This window comes from Triplophysa rosa, linkage group LG10, assembly GCF_024868665.1.
Source record: "Triplophysa rosa linkage group LG10, Trosa_1v2, whole genome shotgun sequence".
NCBI classification, from domain to species: Eukaryota; Metazoa; Chordata; class Actinopteri; order Cypriniformes; family Nemacheilidae; genus Triplophysa; species Triplophysa rosa.
In genome coordinates this window covers 8099263-8115778 of record NC_079899.1, presented here as the reverse complement: position 1 = coordinate 8115778, position 16516 = coordinate 8099263, and the positions used below count along the sequence as shown (strand labels likewise).

General features: G+C 40.3%; 2 protein-coding genes across 7 annotated transcripts; both read right to left on the bottom strand.

Annotated features, from left to right (window-relative positions):
• Positions 1–9: 9 nt before the first annotated feature.
• On the bottom strand, positions 10–6774 carry susd4 (sushi domain containing 4). 3 transcript variants are annotated; one of them, XM_057344115.1, is made up of 9 exons: positions 6668–6774; positions 6112–6270; positions 5397–5600; positions 4969–5142; positions 3672–3860; positions 3304–3495; positions 2979–3120; positions 2510–2907; positions 10–2405 (listed from the first exon to the last, which is right to left on the bottom strand). In XM_057344115.1, exons 2-9 carry the CDS (start codon positions 6233–6235, stop codon positions 2368–2370), a joined length of 1461 nt encoding a protein of 486 aa, XP_057200098.1. In that variant the 5' UTR covers positions 6236–6270; positions 6668–6774; the 3' UTR covers positions 10–2367. The 3 variants fall into 3 exon arrangements, with proteins under 3 accessions (XP_057200098.1, XP_057200097.1, XP_057200099.1); XM_057344114.1 differs by lacking the exon at positions 6668–6774 and having other exon boundaries at positions 6112–6550; XM_057344116.1 differs by lacking the exon at positions 6668–6774 and having other exon boundaries at positions 2510–2895; positions 6112–6550.
• Positions 6683–16150, bottom strand: LOC130560382 (complement component C1q receptor). 4 transcript variants are annotated; one of them, XM_057344112.1, is made up of 3 exons: positions 7995–9259; positions 7597–7691; positions 6683–6781 (listed from the first exon to the last, which is right to left on the bottom strand). In XM_057344112.1, exons 1-2 carry the CDS (start codon positions 8994–8996, stop codon positions 7611–7613), a joined length of 1083 nt encoding a protein of 360 aa, XP_057200095.1. In that variant the 5' UTR covers positions 8997–9259; the 3' UTR covers positions 6683–6781; positions 7597–7610. The 4 variants fall into 4 exon arrangements, 2 of the variants coding, with proteins under 2 accessions (XP_057200095.1, XP_057200094.1); XR_008963679.1 differs by having other exon boundaries at positions 6767–6781; positions 7597–9249; XM_057344111.1 differs by lacking the exon at positions 6683–6781 and having other exon boundaries at positions 7198–7691; positions 7995–9257.
• Positions 16151–16516: the final 366 nt, after the last annotated feature.

Sequence of the window (16516 nt, the reverse complement as noted above, 5' to 3'; positions counted from 1 at the left end):
AGGGAGAGATCTAAAACATTCTGGAAGGTGTGCCCCGAGGACCAGGGTTGGGAACACTGTTCTAGTCAAGCGTATCGAGATATTTGCGGCTTACCTGATCTTTTCACTCCCAGTTTGCCCAATTCAGCTAAGAATTTGAAATGAATCAACAAACTCAGATTACATTTTTTTAAGAAGTATTTTAATTCATTTACTTACACTCCATACTGTTTGAAAGCTGTCTAGAATGCAGCGCAGTTACCCAGTAAAAGTCACAGGAAAAATAATTTCTAAGCACTATGTAGATGTAAAATTAAATTAATATAATATGCCATGATGGAGTGCATAGTTTCTCCATAAGAAATTATCAGGTATTATTTTGTTTTTCATTATTTTATTGCCTTCATTTCCCTGGTGTGCTCTTTATTAAATACCAATGTATGATTAATGAGACGTTGACATTATGTAGTTGTAACGAGGAAGGTGGGACGAGAGCCGTGAGTGAACAGTGCGAGGCCGGTGAGTGATAATGAGTGTCAGCTGCACGTTGCACCGGTCTCGCATCTCTCACGGAGGAACTGCGGAAGCATAAAAGGACGAGCGACAGGAGTGTACGCCGTGAGAGGACCAGTCCTGGGCATTATGTTAAGTTTTATTAATGTTTGTGTGGCCGGCAGTTGACCGTGAGGTAGCTGTCGGTCCTTTACTTTCGTTTTGTGGTTGGTTGGTTTATTTTATTAAAAGTTTATTTAATGTTCGCCGGTTCCCGCCTCCTTCCTTCCTTACTTGGAACTGTATTACATAGGTGCCGAAACCCGGGAGGAAGGAGAGACATGCTGTCGGAGCGCCCTCGCTGCTGAGGGTGATAGCGGTGCTGAGGAGTTCGAGCAGCGCGGACGAGGGAAGTCCACGAGTGGCTGCCCGAGGCGGTGGTGCTGGAGCAAGTATTCGGATGGGACGAAGACCTCGCTGCCGTGCTCCTGGGCCGAGGTGGGGTGGTTGCTGTCCGGGAAGGAGCGGAGGAGTCCTCGCCGTTGGCCGAAGCCTGCTGCCGTCCGCCGTGAACGGGAGGAGCAGGAAACGGCTGGCTGAGGACCGAGCGACAGTAGCTCTGTCTCGTTTCGTAAGGCTGCGTCCTTGTGTCCTCCATAGGTATCATCCTCTAAAGGATGAGGTATACGGAGGATTCTCAACTTGGAATTAAACGAGATGTCCTTAGTAGGACATACGGGCAGAAAAGGAAACAGGAAGTACCACGTTGCTATGACAACACGTTGCACTCGCACACCTGTCAAATTAATTTAAATGATTTTTACATGATTTAAGAGGTAAAAAGTTGGTTACGTTATTTTCTACCCTATACAATGCCAAAAGAGTTAAAGAAATATACAATTTGTGCCTTACTGTTCCAAAACGTTTAAAAATCACTAAACACTTGTAAACCTATTTACTACATATGCCTGCTGAGATAAAAAAAACATGACACAAATTGTAAAATGTTAACACCACATATTTGATCGAATGTGCAGCTGTTGCCGTTTATTCAAATAACAGGCGTTGGCCGACGCAAAAAATTGTGGGTTATCTCCAGCAACGAAGGATACAGCTCATGTATCCTCCGAATTCCTGTCAAAGAAGGTCGCATTTGAAGGGTGCCTCCGGAGAGTCCTACCTGATTTTATGAAACGAGACAGCCTTGATGACATAGCAGCCTTCAAATGAAACCTCTGGAGGATGCAGCCTTACGAAATGAGACACAGCCAGTGTGTCAGGGAACCGGACCAGATTTGTTTTCTTTTTCCTCTCTCCCCTCTCCTCCCTGTCGCTCCTTGTGCTTCCGTCTCCTTTTCTCTCGTCTCGTTCCATACCCCCAGCCCCAGGTGCTGTGGCGGCCGAGACTGGCCCCCGGGGGGGAGTAGAGCACAGTCTCGTGGGTACCCCCCGGCATGTGAGGGGAGATGGGGGTATGTAACGTGGAAGGCGGGACGAGAGCCGTGAGGGAACGGTGCGAGGCCGGTGATGCGGGTGATGATGAGTGTCAGCTGCGCGTTGCACCGGTCTCGCATCTCTCACGGAGGAGCTACGGAAGCATAAAAGGACGAGCAACAGGAGTGTACGACGAGAGAGGACCAGGCCTGGACATTATATTAAGTTTTATTTATGTTTGTGTGGCCGGCAGTTGACCGTGAGGTAGCTGTCGGCCCTTTACTTTCGTTTTGTTGTTTGTTTATTTGATTAAAAGTTTGTTTAACGTTCACCGGTTCCCGCCTCCTTCCTTACTTTGAACAGTATTACAGTCGTGTTTTTTAACAAAATCAGAGATGTACGCTGAAATAACCAACAATATTGAAAATCAATTTGTGTCTCATTGTCATTGAAGGGTAAAAATCAGCAGTCCTCTTCAGCATCCTCCACAAGAGGAATTTCTGAAAAACACCAGTAAAATGAATAGTAGGTGCATCAAATTCTAAAAAAAACTTGTATTTTGTGTGTATTTACACCACTAGGTGGCAGCAGTCTATAGTCTTACCATCAGCAATGTCAATGCTTGGGCTTGTGGAGGCAGTCTCCTCCATAGAAGCGATGGCATTGGTTTTCTCAGATATGTTATTTAGTCCACCTGCATGGGAAGACGATGGCTGTACGCCTTCGAGACATTCTGATGTGTCTGAGATGCTATCACAAGTCTCAACCTCACCAGTGTCCAACGGCACACCATTTTCATTTCCCGAGTACCCTGGATATGAAGGTGGGTTTTGTTCTTCTGAATGCTGTGTGCTCCCCAGACCAGCAGGGGGCAGATCGCTTGGGGGGTGACAGTATGTACCACTTACAGCCTCTTCATAAGAGGGAAGGGGTACGGCAACGCCATCTACAACCAAGATATTTGGATCTCGGCTCTCATCCTGCTCTTCACTGAGAAGAAAACTTTTTTTTTATTGATTAAATTGTATTTCATTCAAACTACATTACAGTACTATTGTTATGTATATCTGTACCTTGGACCTTGGGACTTGCATTTGAAGAGGAACATTTTGGCTGTGATCACCAAGAGCAGGGCTAGCAGCACACTGGTGGCTGTACATGCCACCACTTTCCATGTAGTCAGCAGAGAATCCTGAAAACCAGGCCAGGTTGTGTCTGTGGGAATATAACAGTGCTCAGTATTAAGCATCCAGGTACTATTGTGGATTAGACTATGGGAGAAATTATAACTTGTTTTTTTAAGAAACCAGATAAATCACAAACCAGAGAAACAGGCACCTGACTTAATTTTCGTATAGAAATGCCCTGCCCTACTTTGCAAAAGTAAAATTAGCTTACCATCTTTGATGCAGTAGAACTGCATCTGTGGAAACCATTGCCCATACTGACAGGTGATGTACTTGTAGTCATTCGCTAGAGAGTAGCCAGGATAACAGAAGTATTCTACGACTGTCCCATGAATGTAGCGATCACATGGTTGTGGATGGCACATGTAATCTCCGTGTTCCATCATTGGGGGTAAGGAACATGCTGGATCAGACAAACAGATTCAGATAACTATAATCTTAGCCAGGCCTCATTTTAGTGTTAGACATTCCACTATACAAAAAACACTGTTACCAAGTCTTAATAATGCTATGTCAATTCTAAAAGATATGTCTTGAAAATGTGTATAGAAAGTCTGAAAAAAGCCATGAGGAATTCACCCTCAACATCAAGGCACCGGGGTGGCGTGTCTGACCAGATGAGATTATACATGCATTCTAGAAGCTCCGGTCCCTCCAGCTTGTAACCAGGGAAACACTGGTAGTGGACTACTGTTCCCACAGGCACAGAGAACTCAGTTTCTGAGATGTTCATGTAACTGTGTGGAGGTATCAGTGGGCGCAGGCAACCTGTGAAGAAAGAGGACCAATTCTGAAATTTCGTACTTTGAACAACTGTGCATGAAACACGGTTGGATCTTGAAATGGATCTCGGATCTTAACTGGAGGTTGATTTTTACGTGTTGAACATCAAAGTTATGTGTCTTGACCATCTGTTTTAATACATTGTGAGCTGAACATTTTAGGGTAACAATATTACTCTCCAGACTTAAAACGTGTACTACAAGGGAGGCATACTGTATATTGTAATTGAAATGAATGCACTTGCATTTGTGACCCTGCCTGTAAAAACCAAGCTAAAGTCATTTTTTGTGATTGAATGTTTTCTACATATTAAGTCATCATAAATAATGTGAAAAAACATTGTGTGACAATGTAACCTTAATGTTTTTATATAACCTTATATAACGCATTTCATATTGACTGAGTAAAGCCATGTCAAAGTATGAAAACATAATGAAACTTTTGTGAGACTTCGGTTTCCACAGGCAGTGTCACATTTTATAAAATATTACGAAATATGAATAAAAGTGAAAAAATGAAAATATTTAATTTGGTTTGATTATTTCTATAGCACATTTTGCATTGACACAGAGCAGCTTTACAGTAACACAAGTAAACACAAGAACAAACAGTTGACATAAGAAAAAAATGTTCAGAAATAAAAAATAAAGAAATCATAAAACGTGGAAACATTACAAAATACATGTTATTATTGCAAATCTTGATAAAATGTACTTTAGCAATACTACTTTATCTGTATAACTAATTGTCTGTTTGGTTTTAATTGCCTTTATTATTATTATTGTTATAGCGCTTTTACTGTTTGTCAAACTTCCTGTTAGATGTACAGTACATTAGTGATAGTAACTGTACAAAAACATTATCGGTAAGTATTTAATCCAGTTTCACAAAGACTGATATTCTCAGCTATACTGAGTGTTTGTGAGGGCAGCTGATACGTAGGCAGAAGGTGGCACAGCAATTTATAAGGTTTTGGAAAAAAGCGTAGCCTACGTCACATTAAAATAGAAGAGTCTTGAAGAATTATATAACGAGTCAAACTGTATACATTTTCACTGACATTTGTTTCCAAAAAGGACTTATTGAATTATACCTTGACAGGTTGGCTGATTATCCCATGTCCCATCGGCTTGACAGACTGATTCCATAGTTTCCATGTCAGGGTACCTAATCTGAAATCCATCACGACAGCTAATGAGAAGGCTGTCCCCGGGTCTGTAGGTCTTATTTGTGACATCAGCATCCTCAATGAATGGAGGAAGACAATCTTTAAACAGAAAAAAGAATGCAAACAGTGATTATGATTGAATGGTAATTATGATTGAACGGTACTATCTAAGGTAAATATCCTTAACATAATTTAGTTTTGTTTTATGTCAAATTTTATGAAGAAATTTTTGTCAACTTTTAATCTAGCACTGAAATATTTTCTTACCATTACATTTCAAAATATTCACTGCATAAACATTGTAATATAAGAACTCTGCTTTGGATTTTAGATGAAATACTGAATAGTCTCACCCTCTGAAAGGCACACTGGTTTAAGGCTTGGTTTCCAGCCAAATGAACCATTATGGAAGTGCGTGCAGACAATCTTGGCTGGCCCCTTTAACCTGTAACCTTCCACACAAGAGAACCTGGCCACTGAGTTTTCAAAGAACAAACCAGATTGTGGAGATCGGACTCCGTGTTCAGGCACAGCAGGATCCTTGCAAAACGGCTCCACTGAAAGAACCAAAACGCGAACAAAATCATGCATTCAAAGCAAAAACGGTTGTCACCCCTATGGCCAATTATCTGTTTGGTGACACTGCTGGTGTTAGAATGTACACTGTGTTTTAACACTCCCATCTAAACACCTTTCTGCTGAGTGTTTGTTTCACTGAATGTTACATCAATGTTAACTTCAGAGAATTATATTGTAAACAATAGGGGTTTAGGGCCTACTGTATGTGTTGTCTGGATTTTTATGAGTGTTTTAATGCTTACTTTGAATGTTAAGCTTTGTTATGAACAAAGGTTATTCAATGTACAACTGTGGAGTAGCAATGTCAGGGTTTTTAGAGACTGTAATTGCATGACAGAACCTTTAACTATGCGCCAATGACTTCAAATATAGTCTGTTCCATTACACAAACAAAATAGGGTTATTAAAGCAAAATGTATCACATGGGTGTCCTTATTTGTTATTTTTCGTATACAGTAATATGATTAAGGTGTTTTTGTGTTCCCTTACCTTCTGCGTTAACCGGGAAGGCGGTGACCAGATAAGGAAGGAGGAGGATACAGAGAATAATCGGACTGCAGACAAGATGTCCAAACGGAGATTTCTTGCCTTCGTTATCACCATGGTGAAACATCTTTCACTGGATAAAATTCATCAGGTCACAGTGGTCTGAAATGACGATGACAATGCTAAAAAACTAGGTAAACCGTGAAAATATGAGATCTAACGTAATTGCATCATGGATTTTCAGCCCTCTCGAATCTCCTCGTCGACGCGCTGAACGTGATGGCCAATAAATTCCCATATCAGTTCGTAAATACCAAACGAGTCTTTTCGTTGCAGCGTGTATCGCATATCCGACACACATTATTGTGCATTATTGAAAAGACTTCGGCAGGTCAGAATAAGGCTCGCGCAACATGATGCTATTTTATGTGCGATGATGATGAAAAATACGTCATATGCGTCACTGGTCTACCTTGCCCCCCCCCTTAAAAGGCCTGTTTAGGCCATAGCCTATAAGAATTAAACTGGGCTAATAATACTGTAGGGTTCGGTCACCTACCCGATGAAGCTGGACATCGAAAGTCAATTTCTTCGCAGTTTCAGCATATAGAGCTCTGCTGATAATTAATGGAATAATCACGTCACTTCGGTTAATCTGGACCACCGACCACAACTGGAAACAAAAGTGTATCGAAAGCAAAATTATTCTGCCTGTGAGTTAGTAGGTGATCTCGTGATGTGTAAATCAATTATTGTACAGGTCAAAGTACCTACCTGGGGTGTTATAAAACGAGCTATTGAAATGCAACACTTTTGCAGCAAGAATACACTCAATTTAATGCAAACAGCCCTTTATAAAATACAAACCTGTGATTTTGGGAATTCCCCCTCAATTGGGGGTCTATATAAGACAATTGGTAGGCTAATCAAATGTTTTATAATATATTTGAAAAATGTTTAAAAACACTTAAGCAAAAACACGTTATGGCTGTTAATACAGCTGCAAAACATTTTGAAATGTAATTTTCAATTCTGATATTATTCTAATTTGCATACAGATAAAGTTAAAATAGTTTGAAAAGTTGTTTATTTAAGTGTGAAAATCATATTAACACTACAAAGTAGGAACAACAATTTTACAAAACTCAGTTATTTCTTTCAACATAAAGAAGACTTGCTGCCATCTGTTGGACAATTGCAAAATTACATCTAAATAAAAAAGCCTCTACTATTGGGGCTAGTAATAATGACTATGTAACTTTAACAAAATTATATATTTTACATGTAATGGTGTGCTGTAGGGCCTATAATATTTTATTTAAACCAATAATCAATTCTGTGCTGTGTAAAAGTTCCCATAACACACTATACACTCTTGCACAGTGTATAAAGAGGCGCAGCACCACATTAGGTGTGTTCGAACGATCTTAAAGACGTCTCAGTTGCACTCCAAAGAGAGAGGAACGATGATGAGGTGGCTTCCCATACCTGTCAACATTTGGTTACCAAAATCCTGGAGAGCCCATCCGTCCGGGGGAGTCATAAACGAGGATGCTTGGTGTGTCCTTTCCAATGGGGTGGAGCTAAGACGCAAGGAGGCTCAAATAAGAAATAAGAAGCATCTACTTGTTTTTATACATTTTATATATATTTTAACCCACTCATACGGGTTGGTTCACATGGCAATTCTCTGTAGCACGACATAATCTTTCACCACATTTTTAAGTACAAAACTGTTTTATACACTGAGGCATTACGTTCATCTTAATTTTCATATAAAAAGTAGCCTATAGCATTAATGTTATGGAGACACTTTCTTGAAACTCAGCATAATCTGGCGGATTGAATTCTTGTGCCGCGTTTTTACGACTGCGCAAATAACGCACCAGAACCAAAACAGCAAAAACAGCCACTAGTATGAATATGATCAGCCCAGCATACTCTCCTGGGGTCGAAAGAGACCCCCTGGCTAAATAATTCGAGGACGGTGTTGTCAGTACTTGATCTGGTGGAAATGTTGTGTGGAAACCCTCAAATGCACTAGGGGTGAGGGTGCATTCAGTTCCGTTTACGAGGATAAAGGGATCATGGCAAGCACATTTATAATTTCCTATGGTGTTTGTGCATATCTGTCCACAGTCATGGTTCGACTCGCATTCGTCTATATCCTCGCAGTTGGATCCGCTTTTAACAAAACCAGCCGGACACCAGCAAGATCCGTCTCTTAAACACAAAGCATCACAAATTGAAGATGCGCAGAAGACGTCGCAGCGGCGTGGATCTTTTTCATTAGGAACGAATCGTTTTCTACATGAGCACGTGTATCCAAAAGGGACAGGAGTACATTTATGTTCACAGGGCGCGTACATACACTGCGTACTGTCCAGGATGACCACACTGGATGAGCCACTTCCTTTGCAAAGGTTTCTTTGATTACTCTCACACAAAAATCCGTCCAGTTTTTCACTGCACGATCTCTCCACCCATCTTCTGTCGCTGGACACGGACACGCAGAGTGGAGAACATGCCATGCTTTCGCTCGCCCAGTTGGCGAATCCCGTGCTTTGCGCACCGCTGGTCCACTCGTATCCGCGTAATAAACTTGTATTACTTGAACACTTACCCTCTGGGAGATACAACCCTATCCAAAAGTTTCCTATCATATTATTAAGAAGGAAGCCGACAACGTAATTTGATTCCTTCGATCGGACAGACATTAATTGTCCGCCCTGTTCCTTGCAGTTCTCACGAGCCGTTTGAAAGTCCACTGGCATTTGGTTGATATTTGAACAACCTTTAGCGTTTTTGGAGCATGCGCAGCGTTGTACAGTTCCCACACAAGGTGAAATTAACATGAAAAACAAGATTGTTTGACTAAAAAAATCCATTCTATTTTATCCTAATGGAAAAACTTGAGCTCAAGCTGGGTGGATAGATGGAGTTCAATGCTGCATGTCCCTATGCGCATGCTGGAGATGAAGGTAAACATAGGAAGGAAACCACGCCTGAGTGCAAAGTAGGCTACTCCAGAGTGACTGTGAATTCTGATAAATGTCTCAAGTGCATTTACCCCACTTCCCACTCTCCGACAAATCCAGTAACAAGTAATGAAAAATTCTATTTGATTTCAAATCGCTATTTAAATAGCGGCCTAAGGTTTACGTCTATTCTCGTCCCGGTGGCACTGAAAAAACAAGAACGATTGTCAGGCAGACAAAATTGTTTAGATCAATTAAAGCATTTTAAGTTTGCCTCTGAGAAGTAAAACATATTTAATTAAGCAATTTTGCGGTGCTTGAAATTAGACATTTAAAGGTGCAATGAAGTGGTGTTGTTTATTGTTTTATACTGTTGTACGAGGTCTACTTATGACGTCCGCGTGGTTTGTACATTCAAAATCATCAAAAGTAATAGGCTAGTTCTACCCAGGTTTTGAGGCCAGCTCTGCAAACGCTCGGTTTTAATGGGCGTGTCGCATTTAAGACTTTATAAGTAAACACCCACCGCTTTGATTGGATAGCAGTTTGCGTAGTTGGAGCCTTCTGTGAATTTGGTTCGAGATGTAACGTTAGGTAACACATTAGCACCATTCACAGTTTTCGCAGGGCATTAGTATTATCTGGAGACCTCCTATGATTTATAAATTACCTCCCCACATCAGTATTTCATGTGACGCATTCGCGGATGTGATGGCAAGGCTTTGCGTATAGTTTGTATAGCCTATAGTTGTATTGCGTTTAATGATATATGACCGTACCTGTCAGCATTTGAGACCCGTGATCGCGAACCCGACAAAATATCACCGCGATCGCGGGTCTCAAATGTTACGATGATAAATGAACAAACGGTAGACTCCCATACTTATGGATATCACCCAGCACCCGAAATAATACCAAAACACTTCAAATAGCCTCCATTATTCGCAAACGGTGGATAAAACCTCGAAAAATTATATATGAGCCCACCAAATCACAGAGATCCGGATTCGCACGGGCTTAAGATCACAGACAACCTCTATGGGATGAATTTCATCTCAAAATAATTAACAAATGCACGCACAGTCATCCGTGAACGTGATACAAGTTACACTTGTATTTAACTATTCACAAACAAATGCCGTATGATTTGAATCTGTGAAATTTAGATTGTAATAAACATGAGGCGATTTGTGAATATAATGTTTTATTTTGTGTTCATGTATAATCATTTTGTGCATACCAATGAGAAGTTGTGCATTTGTGTATCCTGCAGCACGCGTCCATTCATCCTGTTCTGTGCATTTGGATTTTGAGACGTTCATTACGGTTTTACATTGGACAATCCACACACAAACAACTTCAGATCCACGCACAACCGTGCATAAACTACGGCCTACCACTAGATGGCAGTCTCACGGAGCGATACAGAGGTTTACAGCAGAGGTTGCGCTAGACCTTTTCATTGTCAGTCATTTTGACGAACAGGCTCATAAAAAATCCGTCATAATCTATTTTTACCCATCACTATCTTCCAAAGTTGATGTTACGTGCTAATTAGCATGTTTGTTACATCATCACTATTTACATGCGTTTACTCTCTGAACTTGCTGAACTGAATACCCAATAAAGTCGTTTACATATTTAATGTTTCTGGTGTTGTCAGACATAAAACAACAATTAGAGACAAATGTTTATAATCATAACAGTAACAATGACAGGTGCTTGTAAACGCTGTTTTGTAATCATTTATTAATTCACTTACAAGTTACTTTAAAGGTACAGTGCGGGATGTTTTGTATGATCTATTAACAGAAATGCAATATAACATACAAAACTGTGTCTTTAGATGTGTATAAAAACCTTACGTAATGAAAAGTTATGTTTTTATTACCTTAGAATATACCAGTTGTATCTACATAGGGAGCGGGCCGATCTACATGGAATTTTTTATGTTGCGCAGCCATGTTTTGTACAGTAAGCTCTAACGGACAAACAGCTCTACAGAGCGCGTTTCGTATATGTTGGTCTTCGTGTGTGTTTTTAGACGCAGCTTGTGTCATCACTGAGTTGAAGACGCACAAAGTAGTAAGTCGTAGTACAGAGAGGAGGAGGAGTAGTCATCGTCCAGCTGAAGCAATTGATTGTTCTGTCTTAGAAGTTTTGATAAAATGGAGGACCATGCGTATTGTGCACAAGCGCCGACAGAGCGTGAATCTCCGTCGTCAAAGAAGCGCAAACGTGATGCTGCCAGACGAATTAGAGACAAACGGCGGCAGAAATCCAGGATAAACATCGGTGTATCTATTACCAGATGAAAGGCACTGTTGAAAGACAAATGTTTTCAAGGCGACGCCGAAGTTGCCTGTTTTCTGCTAGACTGGTAAGATAATTCAACATTTTCTGATAATACAACTGTTTTGTTGAAACGGTAACGTTAGCATTTTATACCAATGGCCATATAACCTCCGAATAATAATGTTTTTCCGTCCCTGCGGTACGTACTCCGGTTGTTCCTGACTTCACAAAGGGGGAGACAAACGTCTACTAACTTACACCTAACTGCCTATGTCGCTGTCAGATCAAACGCTTTGAACAGCGTTGCTATTTAAGATTAGCTAACTTTAGTTACTTCACTACTCTCAGCGTGTACTAGATAGCAAGCAAGAAATATATCTAATTATAGAATTGTAACAGTAACTTTAGCAATAGAATACATGTTAAATGATTAATTACGTTAATATATTGCCTTACCTGCTTGTATCACTGCTATCCGCTGTCTCGGTAGACGACATCTTTTTTTACTGTTGCGGCCTCCGTCGTAATTCGAAAGGGAGGGGTGGGCAAATGACTCAGAGATTCGTTGCAAAACTATAATACAAAGCTAGTGGCCGCTGATTTTCAAGAACTGCTCCTTTAAGATGCTGTTGTGTTATGAATGTGCTGCTTCTGCCGCTCACTGAACAGAAAAGATGCAGAGAAACATTTTTCCCCTTACTTAAAGTTAAGATTTATCCAAAATAACGCTAGTCGCTATCTCTCTCTCTGAAGGAAAAAAGTCTGTAAACACCACACCACTGTGCGCACCTGTGTGTATGTGTGAGCACGCGACGCGGGGGTTTTGAAACTATGGCGAAACAGATTAGATGGTGGTTAGACACCATCTAATCTGTTTCGCCATAGTTTCAAAATGAACTAAAAATATTTTTACACTTTTTATAATAACACAGCAATAACATGTTCAAAATGACTGACAAATGAAAATGTCTAGCGCAACCTCTGCCGCAAACCTCTGCATCGCTCCGTGAGACTGCCATCTAGTGGCAGGCCGTAGTTTATGCATGGTTGTGCGTGGATCTAAAGTTGTTTGTGTGTGGATTGTCCAATGCAAAACCGCGTAAATAACGTCTCAAAATCCAAATGCACAGAACAGGATGAATGGACGCGCGCTGCAGGATACACAAATGCACAACTTCTCATTGGTATGCGCAAAATGATTATACATGAACACAAAATAAAACATTGTATTCACAAATCTGTCTCTATTTTTACAAACCGCCTCACGTTTATTACAATCTAAATTTCACAGATTCAAATCATACGGCATTTGTTTGTGAATAGTAAAATACAAGTGTAACTTGTATCATGTTCACGGATGACTGTGCATGCATTTGTTAATCATTTTGAGATGAAGTTCATCCCATAAACCTCTGCATAGATCAAGCGATCTCTAACAAAGCAATAGTGATGCATAGTAGAAAAATGTTTTACTCACATAAGATTGCTGCGCCATTCCTATCGGATCCAATATGGACGGCACAGCACTGCTTTTTAATTTTAGTCTCTCCACAAATCCAGTGCCTTGTTCACGAAGGAATCCTTGGAGAAATGAAACGAACAAACGCTCCATGTTTTTCCCACATGACCTGGAACGTCTTTAAAAATAAACTTTAACCCCGCATTCCTAATATCAGAATCCGAAGGAAGGTTATGCAGCGACTGTATTCTTCCACAACCTGGGATGGCACAATATTTAGCTATCTTTAACGACATGTTTGTTTATTGCTTGCTAGCTCTATCTGGTTCCGCGCCTCTGGTTCTGTCATGCGCGTACCAGTGGGCGGGGCTGGAGAAGTAGTCTTTGATATTTTTCTTTGGAGGTGGGGTTCAACCTATCAATGTCGTCATAGATAGGTGCATTCCAGAACCTGCCGTTCGTTGGGCCTGGTGTCAATAACAGATGCAATCTCAGTAACAAGGGCGTTTTCAGTTCTGACACTTACATGATGTTCGCGTGAATACGATTCCCTCTTATATAATAAAAGCTCGGGTTAAAATTGTGATTTTAATTCATGGCACCTTTAAAACACGTGTACTTTTTACACAATACAAAAGTAAAAATAGGCATATAGATCACCAATTTATGGATATATTCTTTGCTTTTTTCCATTCAATACTAAAATATCAATAATTTATTAACGACATCTATCAAATTATAAAACATTGCAACAGTCATTTCAACAGGACACTGAATCGCATTATATTTGACATAAAAACATGTTATGCATTTTGATCAGTTACCGTCAACCCGGTTAAAGCCAAAGGATATGATATTTTGTGAGGATGGATGAATTAATAATCCCAAAGATGTCAAATTGCTTTTTCAACAACTAAAAACATTTGCCAAATTTCTATTTAAAAAATACACACACTGCACTTGTGCTGAACCATCACCTAAATAATTCAAAAAGTTTGAAGTCTAAAGTTTGAAACACAACATTAGCAAACATGTAAAATATGAAATCACTGTTTTGGTCAACGCATTTTTTTAAATTAAAAAATGGCATAATATTACAACATTTAAAATACATAATAGGCCTACGCCCAACGTTTGATTTACTACATATAATTTCCAGTGAGTTTTTTATACTTTTCAAAAATAAAACATGATATCTGAAATTTAGTTTGGAGGATAGTCTTCACATAAAAATAATTTTAAAAGGTTTCCAGGTGTTTGAATTATAGTGAGACAGTCCATCTTCCTGATGTCTCTCGTGCTGACAAAATATGTAACATTTGCATGTAAGCTAAATTAAAGTCATTCACATTTCATTTCCACATACTTAAAACATTAGCGTTGGTTTTTTTCTAGATTGTCCAGTCCAGATGAAACCCAGCAATAGTTATCAGCAGTGACATTTTTCTTGGTAGTCTTTCTTGAACGTTTCCATCGGTAGATGACAATGACCGACGTGATCACAATAAGTATAAGCAATGGAATAACTGAACCTACCACACACAGCAAAATCCAAGAACTGCCGAGGAAACTTTCTGCGCGTTTGATAGAGTCTGTTTTCGTATCTTGGTTAGGTGACAGGGGACTGACTGTTGATCCATACCCGTCAGGGGACTGACTCAAGTGTGTGATTAATGTGTCTTTATTTTCTTGGGACGTTGGGGTGTTTTGTGGTTTCTCTGTGGGATTCGGAACGCAGCTGATGCCATTTTCAGCTAAAGTAAATTTTTGCGTGCAGGAGCACCTGTAGCTACCTAAAGTATTCAGGCAGGTGTGTTCACACGGCCTATTTAGACATTCATCGATATCTATACATGTCCCATTGGCTTCACGTGATGAGCTGTATCCCGCGTAGCAGTAACAAGAGAATGAACCCTGTGAATTGAGACAGCCCTGGTCACATCTGAATTCGGTGCATTCGTCCACATCTTCACATTTTCCGGCGACAAGACTGAAACCGGGTTTACACTCGCAAAAGTAGCCTCCCGGTTTGTTGTGACACCTGTGTTCCCCACAGATGCTTTGACGGCATTCATCGATATCGACGCAGCTGACGTTGTCCCGCGCAAGCTGAAATCCATCCGGACATGCACATGAAAAACCGGCGGCTGTCGATTCGCATTTTGACTCACACGGTGAATTTTCGCAGTTGTTTCTGTGAGCACAACTAAATGTGTCATCTCTCAAGTAATAACCCTTGCGACATTCACAACGAATCTCTCCAGCTGTTTCTGAACAAATGTGATCGCAACCTCCGTTTTTGTGCTCGCAACTTTTTTTATCCCGTGCGCAAAAACGCTCTGAATTTGTCCAACCGAAAGTACCCAGCTTGTTATCACACAATGAGAGAATTACTTCAGTGTCCTCCGACCCACTGCACCGTATTTCAGCCATTGTTCCATGAGGTAACATTGCCAACCCATCTTGTTGAGTTAGTGGTTTGGATAAAAATGGAAGATTATAACTAACATCAACAGGTTCTTCCAGCGTTATGGGTTTGCACGTGCCTCGGAAAATAAATTTGCACATATAAAAGGCGCGGTCTCTGCACGAGCCATCTGACCATTTGAGATCATCCGATAACGAAACCGACACGCACCTTTTCTCTGTGCACGTCCGTGAAGGCTTCTTTTTCCAATTGGAATATCTGGAATCCGTTGGCTCAGACGTCCATTTGAAGCCATGCAACTCCTCGTTGAAATCAGTACAGCGTCCTTTAGGCAGCACGAGTCCTATCCAAAGTTTAGATGTTAGGACGGATTGATCTGCTGCTAAAAGAGCTGATCTGACGTTCTCTAATTCATCGTGATGTCTCATCGTGACCAAATTGCCTCCATTGTTGATACAGTTCTCATGTGCCCTTTTAAAAATGTCCTCCTGCAAATGTAATGTAAAGCAAGCGTTGGATGTGCATGTTGTGGTTACTCGATTGGTTCCGCCGGCTTCAAGAATGGACAACACCAGAATCAGTACACGCATCATCACGTCACTTTCATCAATACAAACTATTCGCCAATATTCAATTCATTTCTGAGAATAGAAAATCTCCTTCGTATAGGCCTCTCATGTGCCAAATAAAGACTGCGTACTTGGTGACTTACTCAAACTAACGCATCCTGTTGAGTGCATAACTACAACGGAAATTATTTAAGAAACAGGCCTCGTTTAGTCTCTTCCCAGGCCGAGTTCCTGTCCGTGAAAAAAGAAACAATTGCCTTTGCTGCTTATTGTTTTGACTAGTTTCACAGATGTATACAGTAGGCGCCCTAGTGTTAAAACACCAGTTTTAAATTAGTTCTAGATTTTACTTTTAGAATTAGCTCTGATTAATGATCATTTTATGTCCTCTTCAAATAATTTTAGGTTCAATGCTATCATGAATAGTCAGCCTGTAGTGTTTATATTGAGATATAAACAATGATGAGAAGTGTAACAAGAAAAACAGTACAGTGGTAGCCAATTCATTTAGCATTTAAACAGGAGTTATAAAATAAGTTAAATGTATTCTCCTTCCCTGTAAGGAAATATTTGTAGGCTATTGGGAGAGCATGAATATATATGAAATGTGAATATACAATCACAAAGAGATGCTACATGCACCATACATATATTACATTTTCCTTATAGCAGGTTGTGT